Raw genomic sequence first — 15,914 nt, forward strand, 5'->3', positions numbered from 1 at the left:
CCCTCCCCTCTTCCTCTCTCTAGATGTGGACGTGTTCAGTTTAATGAAGAATAGTACTCGTGTTCTTGTATTGTATAGTTCCTCTGATTACCGTTGCGTACATCAATCGTTAGTAATCTTTCTGATACTGCCCTCTGTAAGTGAGAGCTTTCCTGTGTGGTAAGGCTTTGGTGTAAGCTGTAATAGATTTCAGTATTTTTAGATCTATTTCAGTTTTCATTGGATTGTGTTAATGTGCCAATTTCACACAGTGAAATTACAGTTAAAGAGAACATTATTCTGTTAACTCGTCAATCAACTTCAGAAAAGCATCATGTTGTTGCAGGCGATAAGATAATCCCATGAAGATTGAGATAAAAGCTAACCTAGAGACGATGGTAATGATTTTATGCCTTACTTTCTTCTAGTCATCATTTCGTAAAACATGTTGAATTTTGTAGATCTGAATAAAACATGACTCACTGATGACGAGCCAAACACGCTTGGGCGATACGTATTCGTTGTCTCCATAATCAGGGGGAAACCAGTCCCCATAAATTAGTATGCAAACCCGCCTGCTGGAAGAGCATCACTAACCGAACGATGAAGCGTCGCGGATTTCTTCTCGGACAGGACGTCGGTTTTCGTCAGTTTCCAGCAGTGTTTTGAGCAGCTAGTGACACCTATTGACGGTTGCACCCACCTCGACGCCGTCGAACTTCTCGAAGAGCGCGGCGTACTGCGTCAGCTCCAGCACCTCGATCCACGTGCGCACGTCCATGTGCGGCCGCGACGGCGGCACTGCCATCTTGCGGCGCGACAGCGAACTCAGCGACGGGAACCGGAAGCTCCACGCGATGCCTGCGGACAAAGAGCGCGCTGTTTGAATCGCCGTTACATGCAGACTGCGGAGCGTAGTTTCTGTACAAATTGACTCAAAACACAAAGCTATATGACCGTGTCGTTGACGATACGATAGACTATAAACCAAACAACTAGGAATAGGGTGCTCCATTTCTGCAACGACATATTACTTCAAGCAACACCTCGAAGCTGTGTTAAGAACTTTATTGTCCTGCCGGTTTCCAGTTTGCATCATCGTCTTAGAAAGTGTCGGAGGATAAAATACAAAATAGCAGTTAAAGAATTGAAAAATGATGGACAAGTTACAGCACTATAATTTTTTTTTTGGCCATTTGCAGCTAATCTCTAGGGTGGTGCTGGGGTGCTGGCGAAAATAACGCATATTTAGGCAAAAGTCAACGAAATGTGTCCGAAAGAAAAAGATCGCTATGTTTTTGAATACTTACAATACATGGCATCTTATCATAGACCAGAAATTCCCTCAATGAAATGTATTTTAGACAGCTTACACACACACACACACACACACACACACACACACACACAGTATGTAGAAGCACATGACTTTAGTAAACAAACACTAAATGTAAATACAAAGCGTACGAGGATTCTAGTTATTCTCTTTGCCTACGCGATCTTTGACTTGAGATGCGTTAAATTAGAGAATATAATATAAAAACAGAATAGATAATGTATGCCAGAGAACACTGCAAGCTGTAGACGTGTCTATACGTTAGCACTGTACGTGTAATATGAATCAAAAATAGTAAACTTTTTCTGCTTGTTTACCTGTAACTTTTTTATGTATGTTACGTGTATAATCCTAGCGTATAGCAGTACATACAGCTTGTAATGTTCACTTTCGTCTATTATGTATGCTTCTAAATATTTTATTCTGTCATTTGATAAATCACATGTATTAGGCCGCCAAATGGGAATGTGGAATATTTATAATCCTGATACTCTTTGAGTTTACGTTCAGTTCTTGTTTACTGCAAAACCAAGTGCATGTAAGAACTGCGTGCGTGCGTGCGTGTGTGTGTGTGTGTGTGTGTGTTTGTGTGAGTGTGTCTGTGTCCAAGATGCCTAAAACGTATATTACCAAATGTAAAATATCAGTTCTTTCCGCCAACACCACGACTGTAGCTGCATATTCATGGTCCGGAAAAAAAGTTCCGTAATACCACCATGTGTCGATAAGCCTGCAGTAGTTCGAAAACTAATTAATAGTGCAATAAATAGTATGTAATTCGAAACAGCGACTGGTTGTGTATCGTATCTAAATAAACCGACAAAACAAATGTTGGTACAAGATGCACGGAACATGTTACCTATATGGTATGGATTTTCGTTGCATAAATGATTCAGTGGGATTCATACTCATCATGAACGTAAACACAGCTTATAGGTTATACTTGTTATACTCAGAAGTTTAATAAGTTTGCACCATGTTACGTTGTAGAACGGTTTCTATGGATAGAAGAAGCCTCTGAAAGTGTGTCTAGTTTGCCGGCCGCGGTGGCCGAGCGGTTCTAGGCGCTTCAGTCCGAAACCGCGCGACTGCTACGGTCGCAGGTTCGAATCCTGCCTCGGGCATGGATGTGTGTGATGTCCTTAGGTTAGTTAGGTTTAACTAGTTCTAAGTTCTAGGAGACTGATGACCTCACATGTTCAAGTCCCATAGTGCTTAGAGTCATTTGAACCATTTGTCTGTAGTTTTCTTAATCGTGCCTCGACAAATAAGCGCTATGTCTCTCTTGCCTTTACTTTTCCTAAAGCGAAAGTGATCGTCATCTACCTGAAGATGATAAGGATCGAAATCGATACTTAATAAGAATTTTATAAGGGACGATCAAAAAGTTTCCGATTGTGGGCATTGCTGCAGCGATGCAACCCAGAGCGATGCAGATGCGGGCATATAAACACCGACGTGTAGTCAAAGGTTTAGTGTAGCCTTCAAAAGGAAACTTTGTGATCGTCCCTTGAATATTAGCATCTTTGTTCAAATTATATAATAGGACTAATCTGAAAAAAATCTGCTGTTGAAAAACTCCTTATTAAATACCTGGTTTCCATCCTCTTATATCTGCTCATAGAAAGACTTGTATACGGTAATGCGCGTGCCTGACAACCGAGACGCCGTGGAATCGGATCCCGGTCGAACCACCGTCTTTCAGTCCGCTTCTTGACCTAGCCTTCACCTCTCAACGATGTGAGGAGTCGCCGGAACTGACACGTGGCTCGGATTACTCGTTAAACCGCAAGTTTCCTTTGCCCATTTGGATAATTGGGGTGGGTTAGGGACACGAAAGTCACCGAAGCGGTGTCCATTTGAAAGATTAGCACCAGGGCAATGAGCTACAGGAAATCCGAATGGATTCTTGTGAGCCACCCTGAAGGACGGCCAGCCAGCACTATCAACGCCGTGGCTCACTCGAAATAGGAGTGGTCACCTTCACTCCAGTGACGCTTCTTCCGAGTCGAGAATCCAGTGATCAGAGCCACCACTCTAGAGTTTCTCTAATAAAAAAGGTATTTTGTATTATTATTATTGGTTAGACTGATATTAATTAATTAATTGAAATTGAATGTTAATAGATAATATCTCTCCTAGTAAACATGGCTTTTAAGAGAACATTGAGTAGTAAGTACTGGTTAAGAACACTACATGAATGTTCCTTGCTTAGCTGTAGGCAATACTGTCTAAATGGTAAAACAGGACACAGAAAAATGTTACTTCCCTTTCTAATTAAGCTGGACCCGCCTTCCAGGATCGTCATTACATCAGACCAGCAAGTGCGTTGGTGGACGATATTGTTTCGAGACCAATCACCGATTTGAATATTACGCGGTTCACGTAATAAAATTGTGCGTATCTTGAGCGAACAAGATCGATAAAGATGATCTCAGGAAGGTATGCGCTATAATCTGATGGATTAAACGGCGAATGCAGTCGCGACCACCAAACAATGCGCCAGCTATTTCTCTTCGATCCAGTCTGAAATTGGACTAAAAAAATGCATAATAAAATCACATATAAAATGAATAGCAAGGAAAGAGATCTTCAAAGAACACACTGCTATTTAACATCAAATTAACATAATTATTCAACAAAAGCGTACAATTTACATGAGTGACACTTACACGGCTTGTCTCGGTAGCAGAGGACAAATGAGAGAAAGAGAGCTGGTCGCGTTCCGCCTTTTTTTATATCGTCAGACAAACGAATGTACCTTCTGCATTTTCTTTCACAGAGTTCTCTTCACTCATTTTAATTCAGAGATACTTCCCAAAATAATTCATGAATAATTAAAAATACACCATCTCATTAGTACACAGTTCCTTTCCATTAATATATAGACTGAAGAGCCAAGGAAACTGGTACACCTGCCTAATATCGTGTAGGGCCCAGCGAGCACGCTGAAGTGCCGCAACACGACGTGGCATGGACTCGACCAATGTCTGAAGTAGTGCTGGAGAGAACTGACACCATCCTGCAGGGATGACTATAAATCCGTAGGAGTACGAGGGGGTGGAGATCTCTTCTGGACAACACATTGCAAGGCATCCCAGGTACGCTCAATGATGTCTGGGGAATTCATAGGCCAGCGGAAGTGTTTATACTCAGAAGAGTGTTCCTGGAGCCACTGTGTAGCAATTCTGGATGACGGGGTGTCACATTGTCCTTCTGGAATTGCTCAAGTCTGACAGAATGCACGATAGAGACGAATGGATGCAGGTGATCCGACAGGACGCTTACGTACGTGTCACCTGTCAGAGTCGTATCTAGGCGTATAAGAGGTCCCATACCATTCCAGCCGCACATGACCCACACCATTACAGAGCCTACACCAGCTTGAACAGTCCCGTGCTGACATGCAGGGTCCATGGATTCACGACGTTGTCTCCATACACGTAACCACCCATCCGCTCGATACAATTTGAAACGAGACTCGTCCGACCAGGCAACATGTTTCCAGTCACCAACAGTCCAATGTCGGTGTTGACGGGCCCAGGAGAGGAGTAAAGCTTTGTGTCGTGCAGTCATCAAGGGTAAAGGAGTGGGCCTTCGGCTCCGAAACTCCATATCGATTATGTTTGCCGGCCGTTGTGACCGAGCGGTTCTAGGCGCTTCAGTCCGGAACTGGGCGACCGCTACGACCTGAGGTTAGAATCCTGCCTCGGACATGGATGTGTGTGATGTCCTTAGGTTGGTTAGGTTTAAGTAATTCTACGTTCTAGGGGACTGATGACCTCAGATGTTAAGTCCCATAGTGCTCAGAGCCATGTGAACCATTTTGATGATGTTTCGTTGAATGGTTCACACCCTGACTGTTCCGGCGAAACGACAAGCGCCAGCACGAAGATCAAGAACGATACAGCAGCGAGGGTTGAGAGATGACGTCAGCCGATAATAGCACGCTGACTAGGACGCCACCACGACAGGAGCGGCGTCTACACAAATACACTCCTGGAAATTGAAATAAGAACACCGTGAATTCATTGTCCCAGGAAGGGGAAACTTTATTGACACATTCCTGGGGTCAGATACATCACATGATCACACTGACAGAACCACAGGCACATAGACACAGGCAACAGAGCATGCACAATGTCGGCACTAGTACAGTGTATATCCACCTTTCGCAGCAATGCAGGCTGCTATTCTCCCATGGAGACGATCGTAGAGATGCTGGATGTAGTCCTGTGGAACGGCTTGCCATGCCATTTCCACCTGGCGCCTCAGTTGGACCAGCGTTCGTGCTGGACGTGCAGACCGCGTGAGACGACGCTTCATCCAGTCCCAAACATGCTCAATGGGGGACAGATCCGGAGATCTTGCTGGCCAGGGTAGTTGACTTACACCTTCTAGAGCACGTTGGGTGGCACGGGATACACGCGGACGTGCATTGTCCTGTTGGAACAGCAAGCTCCCTTGCCGGTCTAGGAATGGTAGAACGATGGGTTCGATGACGGTTTGGATGTACCGTGCACTATTCAGTGTCCCCTCGACGATCACCAGTGGTGTACGGCCAGTGTAGGAGATCGCTCCCCACACCATGATGCCGGGTGTTGGCCCTGTGTGCCTCGGTCGTATGCAGTCCTGATTGTGGCGCTCACCTGCACGGCGCCAAACACGCATACGACCATCATTGGCACCAAGGCAGAAGCGACTCTCATCGCTGAAGACGACACGTCTCCATTCGTCCCTCCATTCACGCCTGTCGCGACACCACTGGAGGCGGGCTGCACGATGTTGGGGCGTGAGCGGAAGACGGCCTAACGGTGTGCGGGACCGTAGCCCAGCTTCATGGAGACGGTTGCGAATGGTCCTCGCCGATACCCCAGTGTCCCTAATTTGCTGGGAAGTGGCGGTGCGGTCCCCTACGGCACTGCGTAGGATCCTACGGTCTTGGCGTGCATCCGTGCGTCGCTGCGGTCCGGTCCCAGGTCGACGGGCACGTGCACCTTCCGCCGACCACTGGCGACAACATCGATGTGTGGAGACCTCACGCCCCACGTGTTGAGCAATTCGGCGGTACGTCCACCCGGCCTCCCGCATGCCCACTATACGCCCTCGCTCAAAGTCCGTCAACTGCACATACGGTTCACGTCCACGCTGTCGCGGCATGCTACCAGTGTTAAAGACTGCGATGGAGCTCCGTATGCCACGGCAAACTGGCTGACACTGACGGCGGCGGTGCACAAATGCTGCGCAGCTAGCGCCATTCGACGGCCAACACCGCGGGTCCTGGTGTGTCCGCTGTGCCGTGCGTGTGATCATTGCTTGTACAGCCCTCTCGCAGTGTCCGGAGCAAGTATGGTGGGTCTGACACACCGGTGTCAATGTGTTCTTTTTTCCATTTCCAGGAGTGTAGAAACAGGTCAAGGTACTGTATATTTAGAAGGCAACACTCAGTGCGTTTTTTACTTTATCCAGTGCTTTTTCATTATATGTATCAAATAACTCGAAAAACCAGATATTTTTTTTGCTTCCTCAATAAAGCTGAATTTTCACTGTTACAAAAAAAAAAAATTTTTTAATGGATGGAAATTTCATCGATTTATGTAGCAGTTCTGCAGGTGTCATAAAAACTAAATTATTTCTCGCTTTCAGATGTATGCTGCCTTTTTGTGGTAGAACACTCAAAGTAAGAAATCAGAAGTCCTTGTGGAAACTTCACAATGTGGCATGAAAACAAAATAAACAATGAAATAAAGATTGGGAAGAGACAAAAGCACAAAATCGACAGCCATAACGTGAGTGAGCACGGCGAGAATAGGTTCAGCTTCCGGTGTCCGCAGACGATGACTGCGTCCACCCACCAACGTCAAAAAATTGCTTCCGGAGGAACCTTGACTTTGAACTGTTCCGTTAAGTTTCGTTGACGGCCTGTGTGAGTGTCGCCGTTTGAACTGGATTGTGGAATAGTTTGGTACTCCGGTACGTCGAGTATGAATCGATCTTCACGGACGTATTGTCGCGGGTTAAAGTGGGCGTGGGGACCCTTCGCAGACTGGCATCGCTTGCCTCGTGAATATCCAGTGCACTCTTGTCAGCCATATCGTCCGGTATCTCGGCGTCGACATCCTCGTGTTCACTATTGTAAAACTCGTAAGGCGGAGCTTTGGACACTCCACTAGCAGCAGAGTTGATTACCTTCCGGAGGACTCCGACCGCTGCACGGACGAGCCTCAGCAACGTGGCGCCCACAAGAAGACGGGAGAGCTGTGGTCAGAGAGGTCAGTGTGACGCGGTTCAGCGAATTTGGAAAGTTTCAGGTCCAGCGACGCGCGTCTATGGCGCGAGTGCACAACTATCTCGCTTGTTTGGGTTATCAGCGTTTAAGCGATAAGATAGCCAAGCGCTGTTTTTGTAACCGAGAACCGCAATGCAGACCGGCAGTTCGCCCGTTTAAGTAGCTTTCCGCTGCACAAGGTGTTCAGGTGTACACTGAGGTCACAAAAGTCATGGGATACATCGTAATATCGTGTCGGCGCTGCTTCTGCCTGGCGCAACTTCACGTGGCATGGATTCAACAAGTCGTTGGAAGTCCCCTGCAGAAATATTGAGCCATGCTGTCTCTTTAGCCGTCCGTAACAGCTGAAGTGTCGGCGGTGCAGGTTTCTGTGCACGAACTGACCTCCCGATTACGTCCCACAAATGATCGACGGGATTCATGCTGGGCGATCTGAGTGGCCAAATCATTCGCTCCAATTGTTCGGAATGTTCTCCAAACGAATCGCGAACAACAGTAGCCCTGCGACATGGCGAATTGTCATCCATAAAAATTGAAACGTCCCCTTTTAACAATTTTACACGACTGTGCTTAACCTGACACACAATATTTTTTTAGCGCAACGCAATCTGACTTTCAACACACAATATTTTGTTAGCGCAACGCAATCTGACTTTCAAAATTCCCTATAAAAGAATGGCCCTGACTAACATTAAACTATACGTCTCACAAATCACTTACCTCCCCAAAAATCTTCGCTGCTCAAGCTACTGCAATACAGCCAGCGCCACTACTGCCAGCTAAATAAAAGATTCAAACTATGGAGGGCACTAACTACTGATAGGGATAGTTAGCAAATGAAAGATATTAATAGAGAACAAACAATGTATTTACCTTGATATCATGACAAATTACAAAACTCCGTCATCTCTCTCCCCACATCCACCACTGCTGGCGGCTCACCTCCAACTGCCCAGCGCTATGCGCTGTTCACAGCCAGCTGCCTAACACTACAATGGTTGAGTATTACAACAATGCAAAGCAGCCACAGACTGCACACGGCACAGCCGGTGATTTTCATACACAGGTGGCGTTACCAATTAAAAAACCTAAACAGCCTACTTACATAGCCCCCATGCTCCTCACAAAAAATTTTACAAATTGGTTTGGGCAGTGCCCAATACAGATTTGAAAAAAAATTTTCATAATTGTAATTACAATAACAAAGAAATCAAATGCACACACTTATTGATACAATGTTGGTCAAAAGCTAAAATTTTCTCACAGTCCATAAAGACAGTCCTGCTTCATCACAGTAAAATTACAGTGTTTTTCTTTTTTTTTCAAAGTCTGAACAGTGAAAGAGAATGCACACAGAAGTAGTGGATTTCCATGCAGTCTTGAAGAAGTAGTGTCCTTAAAACGGAAAGACAGTGCTGACTCTTGACATGCTGACAGGTAATGGGCCACAACAGAGCAAACCCACAGCTGAGTCAGTCGAAGTTTTGAAGAGTATTGGTGGGTAGGTCATCACAGAGCAGACCCACTGTAGTCCTGGTAGAGATTACGGTATTGGTGGGCCACCAGAGGTGCAGACCCACTGTAGTCCTTGTAGAGATGGCTAGCAGCCATCTGTTATGACTGTGCAGGTACACAATCACCATTGAAGAGTCTTGCGGATAATATAGCAAGTCCATAACCACCACTTGTGCACTCACAAAGTTTTTGGAATTGTCCTTAGAACCAGCAATGCTGTTATCCAGTCCCTTGCTGAATTATTAACACACGTGCAAACACTAACAGTCCCTACTTGTCACATATTGTCCATATATTACGACCAACAAAAACGTGTGCAGTGAAATGTAACTTACAAGTTACTTAATTTGATGACCTGGTGTCAATTACAATTTTATAACATAAGAATACAATAACAACGGTATAAAATACATCATTAAAAACATAATAATACAGATAACATTTGTAGGAATAGGGGCTTTACAAAAGAATAGAAATAAACAAATACATCAGTGTTACAAAAATAATGACATAAGTACATACATAAAGATCAGAATAACTTTTGGAATATCAACTTCCACATGAGCATTAAAACAAAACAGAACAAATACTGTTTAAACATGTTTACAAAGTAAATAACATGGTATTAGAAAAATTCTACAACATAGGTCTTATCAGATAAACAACTAAAGACAGGAAGTACACAAATACACAAGGGAACACAAACACATAGTGGGATAACACAAGGAAAGGACAGGGTTTCTTTTACTGCAGTATCTTGCGAACAAAACTTTTTTTGTTCTTGGAGATCTCCCTTCGTTCCTCATTATTTCCAAAAGTCCTATCTGTACCTCTTTTCTGTATTCCAACCATAATTCTTTCAAAATAAATATGGCTCATTGTACAATACTCATTTTGGCCCTATCTGTTTCTTGCGGCTTCTCAATGCATTTCTTCCAATTCATCATAGTTAGTTTCTTATATAGTCTACCCCCTCTTAAGCTAACTTAAATCTACTGAGCTCAGATATATATACCAAGGGACGAGGCAATGCAGCATCACATAAAACAATAAACATCAATGACAAATATTTCAAACTGGCAAAGCAAGCTACAGTAAATCTAAATTACCAAGCAATTCAACATTACAACTAATATGAGGCAATGCGCAGCAAACAATAAAATAATCATTAGTAAAACTGGCTTAACAGCGTAATACAAAATCAAATTCAGTAACATTATGCCTGGCAAACAGCAGAAGCAAAAGCAATAAATTATATCTAAACATGACAACGCTCAAGCAGAAAAATATTACAGTAAAGACAACAATGCAGATAAGGGAAATGTATAATCACATCTTAATGTCTATGTAATTAAAGTGGTGCACCACAACAACTTATTGTAAAAAAAATATTACCATGTACTTGAAAAGAAAATTATGTGTGCAGTAACTGTTACTAGTCCCTTCTTATTGTTCTTTCCATTCCAAGAGCTCCTTTTTCGAAGAATGTGGGTCATAAAGTAATTATTTAATAGATCTGTTGACAGAAAGTGTTCACATTAGCAAATGAATTTTTTTTTTTTATGAAACCAATGCTGCAACACAGCTGGAAACTAGATATCAAATGAAATAAGCAACTATGTACAAAGTAAAGCATAAAATAATCATTCAGTAGTCATGTGACATTTCATAAGTTAGAAATTCTCTCAACTCTCGTAGAAAGACGCTTGTCGTAATCAGGTGTGCAGATGTAAAAATATTTCTCGTCATTTCATTAGGCATTTCTGTCGCCATATGGCATTTCTCTCAACTAGCACGACAATAGCCGTGAAATGTTGCGATGCTTTCTACAAAGGAACGTCAAGCGAGGATAATGGCCCCCCCCCTTTTTTTTTTCTCCACTTAATGGCTGTTTCTCCAGGTGGCTGGCACAGGTGGCCGCTCACAACGAATTACGTCTCGGTCACTTACCTCTCATCCCGGAATATTTACGACAGCAGTTTTCGCTACAGTGACTCATATAAAAATATTTCACAGGTCAAGAATTTGGATTACAAATCTGTAGAAACAAAATCCTATAAATATAACAGCGTCCAAAAAAAATTTTCGTCGGCATTGTGATACATTCACGCATTTACACACATTTCATAATTCTAAAATACGATTCTTGGTTTCCAACATCCTTTTCCACAAAGCAGAGTCCCTAAATCACTATTCATTACTCCTTACCTTATTACACATATATATATATCGTCGACACATAATCAAATTCCTCATATAGCATCAGCTTCTTGACCATAAACATACCTCAGCAGCATAATACACATCGTCGTCGTAATAATAACATCATAAAACCTCAGTCAAATCTCAAAAACGTCGTAGCTTCCTCCAATAATTTCAAAACCTAAAAAAATTCTCTGCTCATTTCAATAGTGTCATCAACCTCAAACGTACTTTAAAATCATGATCCCATACCAAATACATCATTCAAAGCTCACATAGTATCACAATGGTTCCAAAAAAATATGAACAGTTTACAAAGTACAAACAAAATACAATTTCATAAGTGTGAAGTTATTCAACTGTGTAATTACGTAAACGTCTGTCTCTGACGTAGTAAAAAAATGTTTGTCTCTCTCAGTTAAATGATCTGATAGCTGTGTAATACTGTGTTGGAGAAATATGGTACCGATGTGTAAAGTTGTATAAGCAAATACCATATTAGCTAGGGTTCCTTGTGGTTGCCACACACATGGTACACAAAGTCAGCGTGTACCCCCCTGAGGATAAATGTAATTATACCCTCAGGTGTTACAAATTACAGCAATGGAATGAAATGTATGACGGAAAACTTTCTTTGCAATTTAAAAATCTTAAAAAATAAATGTTTGAAGTACAAAATTAATCACTCAAATACGTGTCCTGTAGCGCTAAACTGTGCGTCTTGTTGTAAGATAATCTCTGTGTAAGTGTAGTAGATATCGTCCTCCGAAAGCTGAGTTCCATAAAAGTCAATGTACTTACCTCATGATACACAAAAGTGAAATGCTTTGTGTATAGATATCTTAGTTATTACGCTTATTACCGTGATGAAGAAAGTATTGTGCTGTAACGTATTGTTGTGCTACGGAAAAGGCTGCCTCATTGTTGCTATACCACAAAAGTTACTACTAAAACATGTTTTACTTTCCAGAAGAATTCAGAAAAACTGTGCAGATATAAAACAGATACACCGCAAAAGCAACAAGGTAAATTGTGTCACACATTAGTAGCGTCGTGATATAGTCGTGTAGCTGTCAAATAAACTAACCACTGTGTCACCTGGTATCTCTCAGAAAGCACCTTGAATCCATAATGTATTTGCAAGTAAACCAAAATGTTGCATTAAAAAAAAAGCAGATTATCTTTCAATAAACGGTTTTACATGTGAAATGTGGTGTAAACCTTTACTCTTCCTAGTACTCAGAGTTTCAACTTGAACGTAATTATCATGCGGTATACGTCGGTAAAGAATGCTAAATCTTTTCTCAAGGTTAGCGTCTGTGTTATTTTTCTCGGAGCCAGCGGGCGCACGCGGCTGCCTGCTGTGCGAGTCATTGTCTGTTTCTTTGCTGGCGCGCGTCGTTATTCGGATTAGGAGACCGAACTTCTACAAATTCGCCTTGCCGAGAGGGCCCAGCTCTGTTAGAATCCCGCCAGTTCTGATGCAATTCAGGTCTGTCGTTACGATCATATCGTCTGTCGTCATGTCGGTAGATGCCATGGTTTCTTTCTTGTCGGTCACGAGGTGGAGAATTTCTCCCTGAATCGTAACTGCGCGCTGGACCGTTACGTCTAAAGTTATTCTGTCTCCCGTGATAATAATAGTTCTGGTTGCCAAATTGTCTGTTTCTATGATTGTCTCTGTCATATTCATTACCGCGGAGAGGTGATCTTTCCCTGTAATTATTACTCTGCCAGTGGTTGTCATATGGGTGGTGTCTGTTTTGGTCACGATTTGCTTTGTAAGAATAGCCTTGTCGTGTCCAGTTATTGTTTCTGTCGTCACAGAATTGTGACGTATGTGACCTGTAGTGATTGTTTTCCTGTTTTCGCATCCGGCGATTGGCAGTGTCAATTTCCAGTTCTTGTAATAGTCCCTGAAAAGCTTCAATGTCGTCTTTGCAACGTCCTGCTAAAATAATATGTCTTAAATGTTCAGGCAGTTTGATTAAGCAAATTCGGATGAGTTCTGAGGGGCTGTATGGGTTTGACAGGTACTGATTCTTGTGCAACATGTCTTCAAAATATTTCACAAGACTGGAGAATTCATATTGTTCGAAATGTTTCATCATTATGATGCTATGTTTTACTCGGTCTTGTGTGGCTTGAGACCAATATGCTGAGAGGAAGGCATGGTAAAATTCTCCTTCACTATGACAATCGTGAATGACCGAACGCATTCTTACAGCTGGTTCATTCTCTAAATAGCCACACATAAATTCTAATCTGTGTTCTAACGACCAGTTAGGGGGAAAACAATGAGAGAATTGATGGAGCCACGCTTGTGGATGAATGTCGTTGGCAGAATTTTTAAACGTTTTGAATTTACGTGTAGTAATGAACAGCTTATAGTCAAAGTCATCATGCCGGCGAGTCGCATATCGGTCATTGTTACGTCGTTTCGGCGGTTCCATTTCAAAATTCGGTGCACCTTGCCAATTTCTTTCATAATTTCCGAAATGCGCTGTGTTATTATTTTGTGGCTGTTCCGTATTTCTATGTCTCTCTTCCTGTATTGGGGCGCGAGTGTCCTCTGAAATACGTAATTCTTGTATTACCTCTGTCAGCTGATCTTGTACTTCCCGGATTTCTCTTTGGTGTTGATTCAGATTTTGTTTCAGTTTCCTAATTTGTTCGCTCTCTTCCGTGTCATTAAAGACTACCGGTTTTGTGTCATTCAGATTTTCATCTACCTTCGTAGATAAATTAGTGAACTGATCCGAAAGTTCGGCTACTTTCTCTGATAGTGTACTTATTTCCTCAGTGTATTTTTCTGAACCAAGTTTCAGAGTATCTACTGTGTCCTTTAAATTTTCTTGAGTTTTTGCAAGTTGCGTAACCGAATCGGTAAATGCAACTGAGTCAATTTTAGCCGACAAGGTCTCATGATTTTCATGAACAATGGTTTGCAGTTCTTTTATAGCTGCTTCGTGATTCTGTAATGCATTTTCATGCCGCGAAAAAATAGGTTGAAAATGCTCACAAATTTGTGTTTTTACGTCATTACAGACTTTTTGACATTTCGATTCAATGTGATGTAACTCAGTAGTTAAATCTTCACGTGTTTGTTCAACCGTGGAGTCTAACTTTTGAAGCTGTTGCTGTGTTTGACTCTGATTTTGTTCCATTTGTTTCTGATTTTGTTCGATTGTGTCTAATTTTTCAAGCTTTTGTTGTGTTTGTCTCTGATGTTGTTCCATTTGTTGCATTAGCTGTAATAACAATGCATTAGTGTCTGGAATCTGTTCCTCTACGCTTTTCGGCAGTGCATTTGCACCGGCAACATTCACATTTTGACAAGCAGAAAATGTGTCTTGACTTATTTGAGAAAACGGTGAGGACCCAAATCCTGAATTCACAGCATTTGCGAGATTGTTTCCTGTCGTTTCGGATTCCTGAGGCGAGCTGTCGCCGACCGATCGATCGATAATGCTTCCCTGTTCTCTAATTGTTTCGCTGTCCACACCATTGTTTGCAGCCCGCTCCATTTCCCTATGCACAGCTACCAAATTATTACTTTGAACATCTGTTAATTCATTACACAGTGGTGCTGGCAAGCTACGCTCGTCGTCACTATTATTTCTCAGTTTGCTTTGGAGCCTAGTGTTACGTTTTTCACACGCCATTATTGTCACAGTATTTCACACGACAACACAGAAAAACACAATTTGAAGAGCAAAAATAAGAAAACACATTAACATAGCACTGAAAATAATATCTAGTTAATTGCAAGCGCAGCTGCGAAATACTTGCTGCAAATCTACATGCATGCCACAACTGTTTTACTGTACAACAATGAAAAACTACAACTACAAAGGAAATTCTCTCTATAATTACGCGCTAGCAATAAACAAAATCTACACTAATTACACAAACTACAAGGAAAAAATCAGAAGATTCCAGTGAGGTATCCTAGGCTATGGGTCGACATATGAAACGTCCCCTTTTAACAATTTTACACGACTGTGCTTAACCTGACACACAATATTTTTTTAGCGCAACGCAATCTGACTTTCAACACACAATATTTTGTTAGCGCAACGCAATCTGACTTTCAAAATTCCCTATAAAAGAATGGCCCTGACTAACATTAAACTATACGTCTCACAAATCACTTACCTCCCCAAAAATCTTCGCTGCTCAAGCTACTGCAATACAGCCAGCGCCACTACTGCCAGCTAAATAAAAGATTCAAACTATGGAGGGCACTAACTACTGATAGGGATAGTTAGCAAATGAAAGATATTAATAGAGAACAAACAATGTATTTACCTTGATATCATGACAAATTACAAAACTCCGTCATCTCTCTCCCCACATCCACCACTGCTGGCGGCTCACCTCCAACTGCCCAGCGCTACGCGCTGTTCACAGCCAGCTGCCTAACACTACAATGGTTGAGTATTACAACAATGCAAAGCAGCCACAGACTGCACACGGCACAGCCGGTGATTTTCATACACAGGTGGCGTTACCAATTAAAAAACCTAAACAGCCTACTTACAAAATTCCATCGTTGTTTGGGAACATGAAGTTAATGAACGTCTGCAGATG

The 15,914-nt window shown here is 42.4% G+C and overlaps 1 protein-coding gene across 1 annotated transcript in view; it reads right to left on the reverse strand.

Annotated features, from left to right (window-relative positions):
* LOC126263555 (breast cancer anti-estrogen resistance protein 3 homolog) overlaps positions 1–15,914 on the reverse strand; it is a 1,210,178-nt gene that overhangs the window by 765,388 nt on the left and 428,876 nt on the right. Inside the window, exon 2 of the mRNA XM_049960647.1 lies at positions 683–840. Coding sequence (XP_049816604.1) covers positions 683–840 — 158 coding nt within the window. The remainder of the gene's footprint in view (positions 1–682; positions 841–15,914) is intronic.

Source organism: Schistocerca nitens, chromosome 6 (genome assembly GCF_023898315.1).
Source record: "Schistocerca nitens isolate TAMUIC-IGC-003100 chromosome 6, iqSchNite1.1, whole genome shotgun sequence".
In the NCBI taxonomy this organism is placed as follows: domain Eukaryota; kingdom Metazoa; phylum Arthropoda; class Insecta; order Orthoptera; family Acrididae; genus Schistocerca; species Schistocerca nitens.